General features: G+C 33.1%; 1 protein-coding gene and 1 pseudogene across 1 annotated transcript in view; one reads left to right on the top strand and one right to left on the bottom strand.

The window, feature by feature from the left end:
* Nucleotides 1-1,498: 1,498 nt before the first annotated feature.
* Nucleotides 1,499-14,384, bottom strand: part of LOC141345997 (monocarboxylate transporter 2-like) — a 13,725-nt pseudogene continuing 839 nt past the window's right edge.
* Nucleotides 14,174-14,384, top strand: part of LOC141345326 (VPS9 domain-containing protein 1-like) — a 61,684-nt gene continuing 61,473 nt past the window's right edge. The window contains exon 1 of the mRNA XM_073850190.1: nucleotides 14,174-14,192. Within this exon, the coding sequence (XP_073706291.1) occupies nucleotides 14,174-14,192 (19 nt within the window). The remainder of the gene's footprint in view (nucleotides 14,193-14,384) is intronic.

Raw genomic sequence — 14,384 nt, 5'->3', positions numbered from 1 at the left:
AATCAGGTGTTCTGCCACTTTGAATTTTCTCTTCAGGGACAAGCAGATTTCCAATTTGTTGTCATTGCTGTCCAATTTCTTAGGTAGTTTTCCTTTTGTCTTTATTATTAGATTGAGTCTAAATCAGTTTTTATCTCATCCTGAGGCTTCACTGAATGTTACCATCATGCATCATCCCAGCTGTCTGTTTCTGGGCTTACTGCCTAACCTGGACTACACCAAGGTCAAAGTTAAGAGGCCCGGTTTTACGGGTGGAGGGAGATACGGCTGGAGAAACGGATCTGGGATCCGTTATTCCACTTAACTCCATCAACTGTTTCCAATTACAGACTTCAAAGGACTCATCGCCTCAACCGTGTTTAAAAGAAAGGATGGCTCAGGTCACAGAAAGACAGCGTGAGTCCTATTTTCTCTCATTACAGCATTATTTCTTCTTCTCTTTGGGATTTACTGATGGGTTCAAGCGTCAAAACAATATATAATGGCCTATGTTGAGTTTCTGCTTGAAGTGATAACTCCTTTTTACAGTAAAATGTGACCCTGGACCACAAAACCAGTCATAAGGGTCTTTTTTTTTTTTTTTAGATTTATACATCATCTCAAAGCTGAATAAATAAGCTTTCCATTGATGTATGGTTTGGCTGAGATACAACTATTTGAAAATCTGGAATCTGAGGGTGCAAAAAAAATCTAAATATTGAGAAAATTACCTTTAAAGATGTCCAAATGAAGTTCTTAGCAATGCTTTATTACTAATCAAAGGTTACGTTTTGATATATTTATGGTAGGAAATTTACTAAATGTCTTCATGAAACTTGATCTTTACTTAATATCTTAATGATATTAAGATATTATAAAATGACTAAATATACAAATAAAAGCTCATTTAAAATAGTAGTTTATAAATCTCAATACAGTGATGGCCTGTTTCCTTGTATTTGTAAGCATTTGTGCTTAGTTTCTGTCAGACTCAGTACTTATTTAAGTAAAGGAAAACAAGTTAAAAGATGACAAACTAATATAATATAAGGCAAAGTCAAAACTATGCATGTGAATAGGCTAAAATGTGAAGAATTTTCCAGTTGTATGCCATTGAAAGCTTTATTATTACAGTATCTTATTGTCTAGCACAATGTTTGCTTTCTCAGATTCATGGGAAGTAACAAGCATATTGAATTTTATTTCTGTTATCTGTTCGGAAAGCCATTTATCTGTGATCCACACAGACCAGCATGCATAAAACACATCAAAGTGCAGATGTTGGGAACAGATTATTGTGAAGAGACGAGTGATGAGAAATATGCTTTGATATCTTATAAAGACAGTTTGGCTTTGAACGGTTACCGTTTCATCACACAGCATAAACAGGAAAGAAATAGACACTACTATCTATCGTGTGGTTTTCTTGAGCAGGATGTGCCTGTGTTTTTAGTCTGTGCCTTCGGAAAGACATTCATCTCCCACAGATCCAAGATAAAGCTATTGTAAGATGTTTTTTTGCAAAACAAAATGCACTTTGATGACTTTTTCATGCTTAAATGCGCACTCAGTAACTTTTTTTGTTGCACTGATTGATGTGACAGTTGCTCCATGTAAAATAGAATGGTTTCACTGTTGCCATCCGTCCTGCATTTGCATTTTCTCACCGTTAGAGGGCGATAAATTAAATGTTTTCTAAAACCGTGAGACTTATTTGACATCCAGACCTTTGAGCTTTGAATAAAATCATGTTTTGAACCCAAATTTCAATTTGTGTAATTTTAGATTACACATTAGACTACTTATTCTCAAACACAAGATATGGCAGTATTGTTCTTGACTGCATGTGATCATCTTTGGCTGTAGCTAAACTGAGTCAGCTTCCATTAGTCCATTAAGGCAGTGCCCATTTTCCAGAGCAATAGATCTAATGAAATATTGCTTGCAGTGCCATCATTACAAGGCTAAGAAGACTTCCCAGAATCCATCAAATGCTTCATTTAGGTGGGAAATGTCTGTTCACTCAGCGTCATTAAGACAGAGTGTTTCCTTCAGGAATGGACAGGCAGTGCATGTCAGCAGCATGAGGCCATGTTGTCAACACCTATATCATGTCTAATTATGCGGTGAAAAATGACACTTTATGCTATAGCCTCCTCTTACTAACTTTTTCTGTCACTGGAATTTCTGTGATTCAGATCTTCACATCCTTTCCCATTCTCCAAGTCTTTTTCCTTTTCTGTCCCTTTTTTGTCCATCTGCTGTAACACAAGCAAAAATAGTGCGGAGATGAGAAAAGCCACACCTGCCATCAGAAAACCAGCGCCGTAGTCACTCATTTTGTCTATGAAGATTCCTGTAGAAAGAGTAGAAAATATTACTTGTCAGTTAAGCTTCAAGTTAAATTTTTACCTTTTCCCTGAATATTTACTTCCCGTCAGGCCATCCAAGATGTACAGCTGAGGTCATAAGTTTACATATTTTGCAGATTCTGCAAGGTGTGTTAATTATTTTAGCAAAATAAGAGGGATCATACAAAATGCATGTTATTTTTTATTTAGTTCTGACCTGAATAATTCGGATGATATCGGATATCGGATGATAAATCATTGCAACGCGAATCAGGAAATGATCCAGCTTCGATTCTGAGATTTCCAAACACATCGCGATTCTATCTTAAATTGATTCTGATCTTAGTTTTGAACAGCAGATGGCACTGTCAAGTGCTCTCAAAGACTATAGAATACCTTAAAGGGACTTTGTGCTCTTCAGCACTCCTCTTCGTGAGCGTTTTAAAGTGTGGACAAAAAATAGATTAGAACTCCATCTGCTGTTAAAATCAAGCTCAGAATCGATTCCAAAGAGAAACGCGATGCATTCAGAAGATCTCAGAATCGATCCACGAATCGATTTATCGTCCCATCCCTACTGAATAAGATATTTCACATAAAAAAGAGTCCACAAGAGAAAATAATAGTTGAATTTATAAAAATGACCCTGTTCAAAAGTTTACATACACTTGATTCTTAATACTGTGTTGTTACCTGAATGATCCACAGCTTTTTTGTTGTTGTTTATTTAGTGATAGTTGTTCATGAGTCCCCTTGTTTGTCCTGAACAGTTAAACTGCCTGCTGTTCTTCAGAAAAATCCTTCAGGTCCCACAAATTCTTTGGTTTTTCAGCATTTTTGTGGATTTGAACCCTTTCCAACAACGACTGTATGATTTTGAGATCCATCTTTTCACACTGAGGACAACTGAGGGACTCATATACAACTATTACTGAAGGTTCAAATGCTCACTAATGCTCCAGAAGGAAAAACATGCATTAAGAGACTGGGGGTGAAAACTTTTGAACAGAATTAAAATGTGTACATTTTTCTTCTTTTGCCTAAATTGCCGTAGTTTTTAAATTTAGTACTGCCCTTCAGAAGCTACAGAAGATAGTTATGTTTCCCAGAAGACAAAATAAGTTCAATTTACCCTGATCTTCAAATTCAAAAAGTTTTCACCCCTGTCTCTTAATGCATTGAGTTTCCTTCTGTTTGAACCTTTTGTAATAGTTGCATGAGTCCCTCAGTTGTCCTGAGTGTGAAAAGATTGATCTCAAAATCATACAGTCATTGTTGGAAAAGGTTCAAATACGCAAAAATGCTGAAAAACAAAAGGATTTGTGGGACTTAAATTATTTTTTTAACAGTGACAGCAGGCAGTTTAACTGTTCAGGACAAACAAAGGACTCATGAACAACTATTACTAATAAAAAAAAAAACAGCTGTGGATCATTCAGGTAACAACACAGTATTAAGAATCTTTTGAACAGGGTCATTTTTATAAATGCAACTATTATTTTATCTTGTGGACTATGTAGAGTTTCTATGTAGAGTGTTTTGTTGGTGGTTGCAAGGGCATTTGTATGCGGATGCAATGGGATGTTCTGGATGCTTGCTTGTGCATAACAGTGACGCTTGCCCAAGCACCACTAATTAGCCTGCAGTTGTTCGTGCATCTTCCCACCTCACGTTTTCTGTCCAAGCTGCTTTCTGAATGCACATTTCTCCGTACATTTATTTTAAATGATCAATCAATTAAAGCACCAAGGAACAGAGCGCCTGTGAAGTCAGTGACGCAGTGATTATTTGAGTCGTTTTTTATAATGCCACAGTGAAGGAGTTTTCCAACCCGATTAAAACTCAGTGAGAAAAACTGCTGCAGAGCTAATTTATGGTGTAATTACACCGGCACTTATGGAGCCCAGCAGACTACACTCTTAACCTGCAGTGCCTAAAATAAAGGCTCTGCTCTCCTCCCAAACATCAATCTGTGCTCTATTTAATGGCCTAAAAACCCAGGAGATTCATATTAAGGACATCAGTCTTGCTAATACAGATATGAACATAGTTTTGGCAGTCAATGCCTTTAAATGGACAGATGACGTTTTTCTGGATGATTTAGTGTTGCTGGCGTGGAAGAGGTTTTTGGCTGCTTGGGGTGAGAACTCTTCCAACTTGTGCCATGTTTTGGCAGATGTTCTTGGGATAAAAACTTTCAGGTAAGAGCAAAATGGCATTATTTTAACATTATAGAACTATCTATTTGAAGTTTCCTTTCAGAGCTTATTGTTTAGCAATCAATTACAGCTATTATATACATTATTGTTCTTGGCCGGTTGTTTGTTTGTTGATTTATTGGCTAGTTTTGTAGAGCTCCGCTGATGTATTATCACACTACCGTTTGTGATGTGTTCTTTGTACTGAGCAGGTGCCACAGAAAAATTACAGCCATTGAACTCAAATAAATGGTTTAAATTTGGCGAGGGCAGTTAAAGCGTGGCCTGCTATCGAAACAGGAAAAGCCATTTATGCAGTGACCAATAATCCATGAAATTAACACAATAGCCGGGTGCATTTCTCTGATAGGCAATGCGTTATGGGAAGATAACATAGTATTACTGTAAATTAAGTCCTGTCGGACATTAATGAGAAACCTCATCAAAGAAATATGACGAGGAAAGGGTATGCATTAGGATGACTGATAAAGAGCAATGAAACAGGACATCTTGTTTCTGTACAATGTCAGACTATAAAGTAGCTTCAGCAAGCTATTTGTAATATATTGCATATTGAACTATGCAGGCCCTGGTGGTAAACTTCATAATTACACACAAACAAAAAATAAATGAACAAATAACTCATGAATGTAAAATACTATGATATAACTAATATAAATTATTTACTGTTTTATAGAATGGAGCAATAATTATTATATAATATTATTAAATATAATACATTTTAATTTATATAAATCTTAATTTATAAATTACATTTGTGATTAAATTACACACAAGTAAATAAATAATTAAATATTTTACACACACACACACACACATATATATATATATATATAACAAATATAATATAATATGCAAATAAGTTTTTAAAAATTATTACATTATATTATAATAGTGATTTATTTAAACGGCATACTCAACAAATAAATAACAAATATAAAATAATATAACTAATATTAAATATTTCTTGTTTTTATACTGGAGCAAAATGTATTTATTGAGTGTAATTACACACAAATAATAATTAATATAATATAATAAATTAGAAATGTATATTATAATTAAAATAGACAAATTATTTAATTAAAAAGTATTTTATGTGTATATATATGTAAGAATTTATAAATTGTAATCTTTTACATTTATAAATTTCATTATAAAAGTTATATGATATATTAGTGATTTATTTAAATTACACACTCAACAAATATACAAAATAAATAAATCATAAATATAAAATAATATAAATTTTTACACTGAATCAAAAACATATTTATTTGTTGAGTGCGCAATTATGCGTAAAAAATATAATAATTATATATATATATATATATATATATATATATATACAGTAGCAATCAAAATTATTCAACCCCCCCCAGAGACTGCAGTACTTTACAAATGATTTTTGTTCTTTCTGAAGATCCAGGAATAAAATTGCATCTACAACAGTTTTCTGGCAAATTAAAAGTAATAATGTCAATAATGTAATGTTTTTGAGTTATAGGATTTTTTAATAACACAGCTATGTCAGAATTATTCAACCCCTATTCAACATTGCTGTTTTAAGACAGTTATTTTTATGGTAAGGAAATTGTCTTAAGCCTTTACAAACTTATTAAAAATGGAATTAGCTTGGGGTGTTACACATAGTATACTCTTAGCCCATGCATGTGCTGAAGATGAGTAGCAAATATGGTCAACAGAGCTCACGCAAAATCAATAGAGAAGAAATAGTTTGCTATATTAGAAAGTCTAAAACTACATGAAGATTTCTAAGACATTACATGTTCCTAAAGACACAGCTGGCAGTCGTATTCCTTAGATTAAAGTGTGTTGAACCAGAAAATCTTTGAGGCTGTTGAACAAAAAAGCACAATATCATAAAATGTTTGATCAGATCAACTAATTTATTAAAGTATCAGATCATTTTGGCAAACATTGTGATGCCTTTTGTGCAAAGTCTGAAGCTAATAATCAATGGACTTTCCTGCAGGACAATCATCCCAAAGTATAACATTCAAATCTACTTACGCTTGGTTCAGGAATCAGTCATAGAATGTTTTTAAGTGGCCTGTTTAGTTTCCAGATGTAATTCTCATTGAAAATACATGGTTGAATTTGAAGCAAGCAGTGGCAAAGTAAAAACCACTGATTATCAGTGATCTGAAAGCTTTTTCAGGGGAGGAATAGGCCAAGATTGCAGCAGAAAGGTGACAGAAGCATCTAAGCACTTCCAGGCAGTGTTTATTGGTGGTTTTAAAGAATAAAAGAATCTACACCTAATTTACTTTCAGGGGTTGAATAATTTTGAACATAAATGTTTAGAGCCAATTAAATTTTTTTTTTCATTATTCATCAACTTACGTTCTCAGAACTACTCAAATGTTTATTAATAGACTTTCTTTAATAGTTTACTGATGCCTTTGTTGAATTGTTTTCACAAAATGTTGTTCTTTGCAGGAAAATGTCTTGCAGGTCAAAGGGGTTGAATAATTTTGATTGCAACTGTATATATAAAATAATTAACTTGTTTTTTTTATACTGGATCAAAAACACATTTATTTGTTGAGTGTGTAATTATGCACAAATATAATATATTAAATGAATTCAAATTGAATACTATATTATATTTGTAATTAAATTACACACAATAAATAAATATACAAATACACAGAAACACACTCAAAAAAATAAATAAATCACAAATATAATAATTTTGATGCCGCTGCTTAGGACAGTCTATTGACCAAATTTCTTTTAAACATCTCACCTGCCAAAGGTGGTCCAAGGAGGCCACTGCTGCAGCGGATGAGCATGAAGAAGCCCAAAGCACTCCCCAGCCTCTCCACGCCCACCACTTCCGCAAGCACCGTGATATGAATGGCCACGGTCGCTCCGTACACCAGTCCAAAAGCCGCACTGAACAGGGCTAGCTGGGTGAATGTGGTCGCTAGTGGGCAGAACAGCAGAACAACGCCCAGCAAAAGCACTGAGACAATCAGCTGATGGACAGTCTTTACCAGCCGCAAATTAGCAACCCATCCGAAAAACACCCGGCTTAACAAATCCAGCACTGCAGAGATGGACATAAGAGCAGCCGCCTGGTACTCCTCCACTCCTTGACTGCGGGCGTACGGTACCAGAAAGAGAGCTGGAGCGAAGAAACCGAGAGAAGTGAAGATACCAAACATCGAGTAGACCATGAAGCGAGCATTAGTGATAAGCGTGTAGTCTACATAACGAATGATTTTGACTTTCAGTGGATCTAGTTTTTTCAAGTCTGACCTTTCTGAACTTCTAGACTCTATGTGAGGTTGAGATAACAGCTCCAGCTCGTGCTCTTTCTCCTCTACAAGTGCTTTAGGAGGTACTTGTGTATTGAGGGGTCTCAGAAGAGCTCCGCACAAACATAAGTTGAGCTGCAGTGCTCCCAAGATCAGCATGGCTCCCCTCCAGGAATACTGATTCACCATGAACTGGAAGGATGGGGTGAGGATGAAGGTGAGGATGCACTCTCCTGTGCTGGACAGAGCGTTGGCCACTGGCCTTCGCTTGTCAAAGTAGCAGCCCAGCATGGTGACAGTAGGGGTCCAGGTCAGGGCGTAGCCAAATCCTGCAGAGGACGAAACAAAAAGGACATTCAGAGAGCAAAGCAGGTGGATATACACTGAGCAAGCATTTGTTCCTCTGACAAGTCATTAATCTTTCAAGGGTAAAAATGCCACTGGTTAAATGGACAACAGTATTGCTAGTAGACCGTCTAGTAACGCTGAATGTCCGAATACACTTTAATTGCAAAACACTGGATTGCCAGTAGCTTCACAAGGTTTTCCCTTATGTAGAAATCGAGTGGGCCCTTGTAGGCCAGATCGTTAAGGGTCCCGCAATGCCTCTGGGCCTCTTGTATTTAGTCCCCCTTTCCCCTCATTAGCAATGCTCAAGCCATGCAAAACTGCTGTCATTGAACTTAACCTGTAACTTGTGCTGCTGCTGTAACCATGATTCAAAAGTTTCAGGTTGGTATGATTTTTTGTTTTTAAAAGATGTCTCTTATTCTCACCAAGGCTGCATTTATTTGATCAAAAATATGGTAAAAACAGCAATATTGTGAAATATTATTACAATCTAAAATAACTGTTATATATTTGATTATATTTTAAAATGTAATTTATTCTTGTGATGCAAAGCTAAATTTTCAGAAGGCATTACTCTAGTCTTCAGTGTCACATGATCCTTCAGAAATCATTCTGATATGCTGATTTGGCGCTCAAAAAACATTTTCAATGTTGAAAAAGATGTTTAAAGTTGTGCTGTGTAATATCTTTCTTTCCTTCTTTCTTTCTTTCTTTCTTTCTTTCTTTAGTGTGCTTTATTGGTCTGACAAAATCTGTGAATTTTTAGGATTTGTGGCTTAGATTTCGTGCAAAATAACATCAGCGCAAAAAGATTAAAGAAGTAGAATTAACAGATAATAGTAAAACAATAGTATATAGATAAATAAATACAAAAATAAATATTACAAATAAAATAAAAATTCTTGAATATAAAATAAAATTGCAAAACAAAAATTAAGCAAAATAACGAAATAGTAAAATAAATTAAAAAATAAGTCAAGACTAAGATTAAGAGGTAAAATGAACAGATAAAATAATATATAGATATAAAAATATGAAAATAAATAATACAAATAAAATGCTTTTTAAAAATAAAAAATATAATAGAAATATAAAATAAAATTGCAAAACAAAAATAAAGAAAAATAACTAATTAGTAAAATAAATTAAAAATAATACTAAGTATTATAAATACTAAGACTACATTAAATAACAAGTAATTAAGAAGGATATAGTAAAAATGAATAATTTAATTAAATGTGCCAATAGTTATAATGAACAAAATAAAATAGGTAATTTTTCCCTTTCTTTCTTTCCTCCTTTTTCTTTCTTTATTTCCTTCTTTCTTTCCATTAGTATTCTTTATTGATCAGACAAAATCAGTACATTTTTAGTGTTTAGTGTTTGCTTAGATTTTATGGAAAATAACATCAGTGCAAAAAGATTCAAAAAGTAAAACTAACAGATAATAGTAAAATAATAAAATTAATAATACTTTTTTTTTTCAGAAAATAACAGATTGTTTCGCTAGATAAGACCATTCATATCTAGTTTAGAGCCCTTTAAAGCTGCATTTAAACTGCATTTTGGAAGGTCAAACTCGCAGGCACCATAGAAGTCCACTATATGGAGAACATTCCTGGAATGTTTTCCTCAAAAAACATAATTTCATTACGACTGAAGAAAGAAAGACATGAACATTTTGGATGACAAGGGGGTGAGTACATTATCTGTCAATTTTTGTTCTATAAGTGAACTAATCCTTTAAGTAACTAACAAGTAATATAGTAAAAATGAATAGTTTGACTAAATGCACCAATAGTTATAATGAACTAAATAAATTGGGTAAAATGTCTTTCTTTCTTTTTCTCCCTACCATTTTCCTGTTTCATCATATTCGCTGCTGTGTTCCTAAATTTGAGTGGTTCATGAATAAGATTTCTATAAATGGCTAATGACCTTTTCAAGTTGTGAATCCACATTGAAACACTGTAAGCGTGAATGTGTGTGCATGAGCACGCAAGCACAGCCATATGCACCTCTGCTGGCTGCGCTCTTACCTGTAAGAAACCCCACAGTGATGTACAGCTGTAGCAGATCCTGGGCATATGACCCAGCCACCATCCCAATGCTGCTCAGCAGACCTCCTGCCATGACCACTGGCCGATGGCCGAAGTACGCGCTTAACACAGAGCCTATGGGGGCTGAATCACAGACAAACACAAAGCACATAGTCATGACATACTGTACCCCCAGGAACCAAGTGCTCTGTCAGACCCAGTAATGCTATCATACTGAGAAACAGAGAAATGGTAGAACAAAACTCTCAGTCCCCTGCTCTGTTAGATTTATTTTAGCCGCATAATGTTTAAAAGTCTGATGGTGCCAGAGAACATGAGCGTGTCTCTAACAAATATTACAAGATTAAGGCGAGATTGTGTGTTGGCATGCATCTTAATCACAAATAAGATCAGACAACAGAAGATCAAGTGTGACATAGAGTTTTCAAGTGCAACAACAAGTTTTTCGCAAATCACATCTTGTTTGCAGCTTAGATTTTGTGTGAAAATTGTGGAAAATAATATTAGGTTAAACGATTAATATAAACTAAGAAATATTCCTCACATCAAATGTGATAATCATTTTTACCAGACCTTCATTTATAGCTAAAGTGTTTACAGCTTAGATTTTGTATTAAAATTGTGCAAAATAACATTAGTGCAAATAGATTAAAAAAAGAAAATGATTAATAAATAAGAAAATAATTATACAAGAACAGATGTAATAAATAAATAATATCAGGCAATGAAGGCGAATAATTATACATTTATATATGGAGAGAGAAAAAAATATATCACATAAATGTTATAACTTATAAAATGTAATCTTTTAAATGTATAAAATGTATTATATTTATTATTTTAAACATATTATATTTATGAATTTTATTATATTTTATTGTAGATTAAAAAAGATATTAACAAATAATATTTAAATATTTCAAAAATTATTAATAAACAAGAAAATAAATTTATGCATATTGACAAATATGAAAAGATTACAATGATCATGTCAATATGCGTCTTATTAATAAATAATATCAGGCAATAACAACAAATAATAATAAATGTATATAAATATATTTATAAATTGTTTAAATTGTAATATTTTAAATTTATTAATGTATTAAAAGGGGATATTAACAAATAATACTTCAATATTTTAGAAAAAGTGATTAAACAAAAATAAATATACTAGAATATGAGTATGCCTCTAACAAATATTAAAAGATGACAATAATTGTGTGTTAGTATGTGTATTAATAAATAAGATCTGGCAACGGTGACAAATAATAATAAAACAAATATATATATATATATATATATATATATATATATATATATATATATATATATATATATATCTAATATAAAATACTATAATTATTTTTAAATAAAAACTGTATATAAACAAATATAATAATATGTTATGTATAATTTGCTTTGTATCAATATGCATCTTAATAATAAATAAGAGTTCTTATAGTGCAATTAATACTTACATTTATAATATAAAAACTTACATAATACTTAAAACTTCTTATTGTTAATTTAAAAAAAGTTAAATAAATTATAATATTACATATTGATTATATTGATTTTAATTATTATAATATATTATATTTAATATTATTTAATAATTTAAATATGTATTAAGTATTATTTACGTATTTATTTAATGTAAATAAATTTTTAATTATAACAAATATATGTGGCCCTGGACCACAAACCAGTCTTAAGTCGCTGGGGTATGTTTGTAGCAATAGCAAAAAATACATGGTATGGGTCAAATTATTGTTTTTCTTTTATGCCAAAAATCATTAGGAAATTAAGTAAAGATCATGTTCCATGAATTTGTCAAATTCCTACTGTAAATATATCAAAATGTAATTTTTGATTAGTAATATGCATTGTTAAGAACTTCATTTGGACAACTTTAAAGGTGATTTCTCAATATTTTGATTTTTTTGAACCCTCAGATTCCAGATTTTCAAATAGATGGATCTCGGCCAAATATCGTCCTAATCTAACAAAACATACATCAATAGAAAGCTTATCTATTGAGCTTCTCAGTTTGTCAAATTTAACCTTATGACTGGTTTTGTGGTCCAGGGTCACATATGTTAATTTTTTTCTCTTACTAAAAAACATTTTTTAAGTATACCAAGTCACATTTTCATTTATACATTTACGAACAAATAAATTTCAGTCAATGAATGTCCATGTATGACATTAATGAATGCCCCACATTGTGGGGCAGCCGTGGCCTAATGGTTAGAGAGTTGTAACCCAAAGGTTGCGGGTTCGAGTCTCAGGTCCGGCAGGGATTGTCGGTGGGGGGAGTGAATAACCAGCACTCTCCACCCTCAATACCATGACTGAGGTGAACCAAATGTGTGTATTGACATTGTAAGTAGAGGGAGCCCCCTGCTGGCTAAAAACTTTAAATTCACACATACCCCCAAAATGTATAGTTGCCAAAGCGATAGATGTGATCCATGAGCTTGCAGTTGCTGTACTTGCGAAGTAGTTGTGGATTTCTACAAAGAACACACCAAAGACTTGATCACACCGAATGTCAGCCCGAAGACAAGGAAGGTGGAGAGCACAATGAACCAGCCATAGCCTCCATCCAAGGGAACGTCCGGCTGAACTATCCGGCTCTTCCTTTGTAGCTCCATTTGAAGCTCAGGAGAGAAATTCAAAGCATCATCTGCAATCTAAAAAAGAGATCTAGCATACATCAGGACCATTTTTATATCAATGGAATGGATAAATAAACACTGCCTAGTCATGTTCTCCGAAGCAAGTAACACATGAGACGAAAGTGATACAGTTCATCAAATTATTATCTCTAAGTGTCAAAACAGCTGTAGAATGATTAACTACTACAAGCTGTAATCACATATTGTATAACACTGAACTTATGCTGTGTGCACATGTGTTTTTCTATAAGGAAATGAATGCATAACCTATCCCCTAAGCAGCGAGAAAACTAGTTCCTTTTTTCACAGCCAGAAGCAATTGTTAACAGTCAGTCAGTTAAACATACAGTTGGAGTTGATGGTGGTCTCCTTTATTTTGCACATAGGGGTGTTTCCTGTGTGTGTGTTTTATAGCTCATGTGTTTATGTATAGGTGTGAACAGCTATTAGCATGTCATGCAGGATGGTAGTTATCAGTTTATGACAGCTGAACACATGATGACCATATCACCCCTCACACATAACATCATATGTATGATTATTTTTTTTTAATTTACAGGTTGTCATCAGGGTGATAACTGGTATAGATTCACAATACTTTAGTATTTGGCCATTGACCCATTGGAACACATAATACTTTGTATCTAGTAGAAACCATTTAAAATACAAAAGCCTCTATATTCTGATTTAATCACAGCTGAAGGGATTGCAGGGTCTTTATATTTGCATTACAAACATTATCTTACCTTTCATGATGACTGACGGCTGAAAAGACTCCTCATTCCCATTTCCATGCTCTGCCTGGCTCATCTTCAGTGACACTGCATATCCATACTACTGTACACAGAAATACAAAGGTCAAAACTGCGAACAAGTAGGTAGTGGATGTAACCTGCTTGGCTGCAAACTATTTCATTTAAGAGGGAGAGATTTGGGAAAAGAAAGAAGAAAAGTGTATATATATAATAATAATAATAATAATAATAATTTGCACAAAAGCAGTCTTAAGTGGCACAGGTATATTTGTAGCAATAGCCAAAAATACACTGTATAGGTCAAAATTATTGATTTTTTTTTTCATGCCAAAAATCATTAGGATATTAAGTAAGGATCAAGTTCCATGAAGATATTTTGTAAATTTCCTACTCTAAATGTATCAAAACTTCATTTTTGCTTATTAATATGCTTTGCTAAGAACTTCATTCGGACAACTTTAAAGGCGTTTTCATTACTAGGTCTAAAATGGCGTTGGATGATATGTGTAAGAAATTAATTCTACTCACAAGAGCTTTTTATAGACAAAATCTTGAGGAATGTTTCGATATATATATATATATATATATATATATATATATATATATATATATATATATATATATATATATATATATATATGTGTGTGACCCTGGACCACAAAACCAGTCATAAGGTTAAATTTTACAAAACTGAGATA

This window comes from Garra rufa, chromosome 11 (genome assembly GCF_049309525.1).
Source record: "Garra rufa chromosome 11, GarRuf1.0, whole genome shotgun sequence".
Classification (NCBI taxonomy): domain Eukaryota; kingdom Metazoa; phylum Chordata; class Actinopteri; order Cypriniformes; family Cyprinidae; genus Garra; species Garra rufa.
The sequence above is the reverse complement of the archived record's forward strand: the minus strand, read 5'-3'. Positions and strand labels throughout refer to the sequence as shown.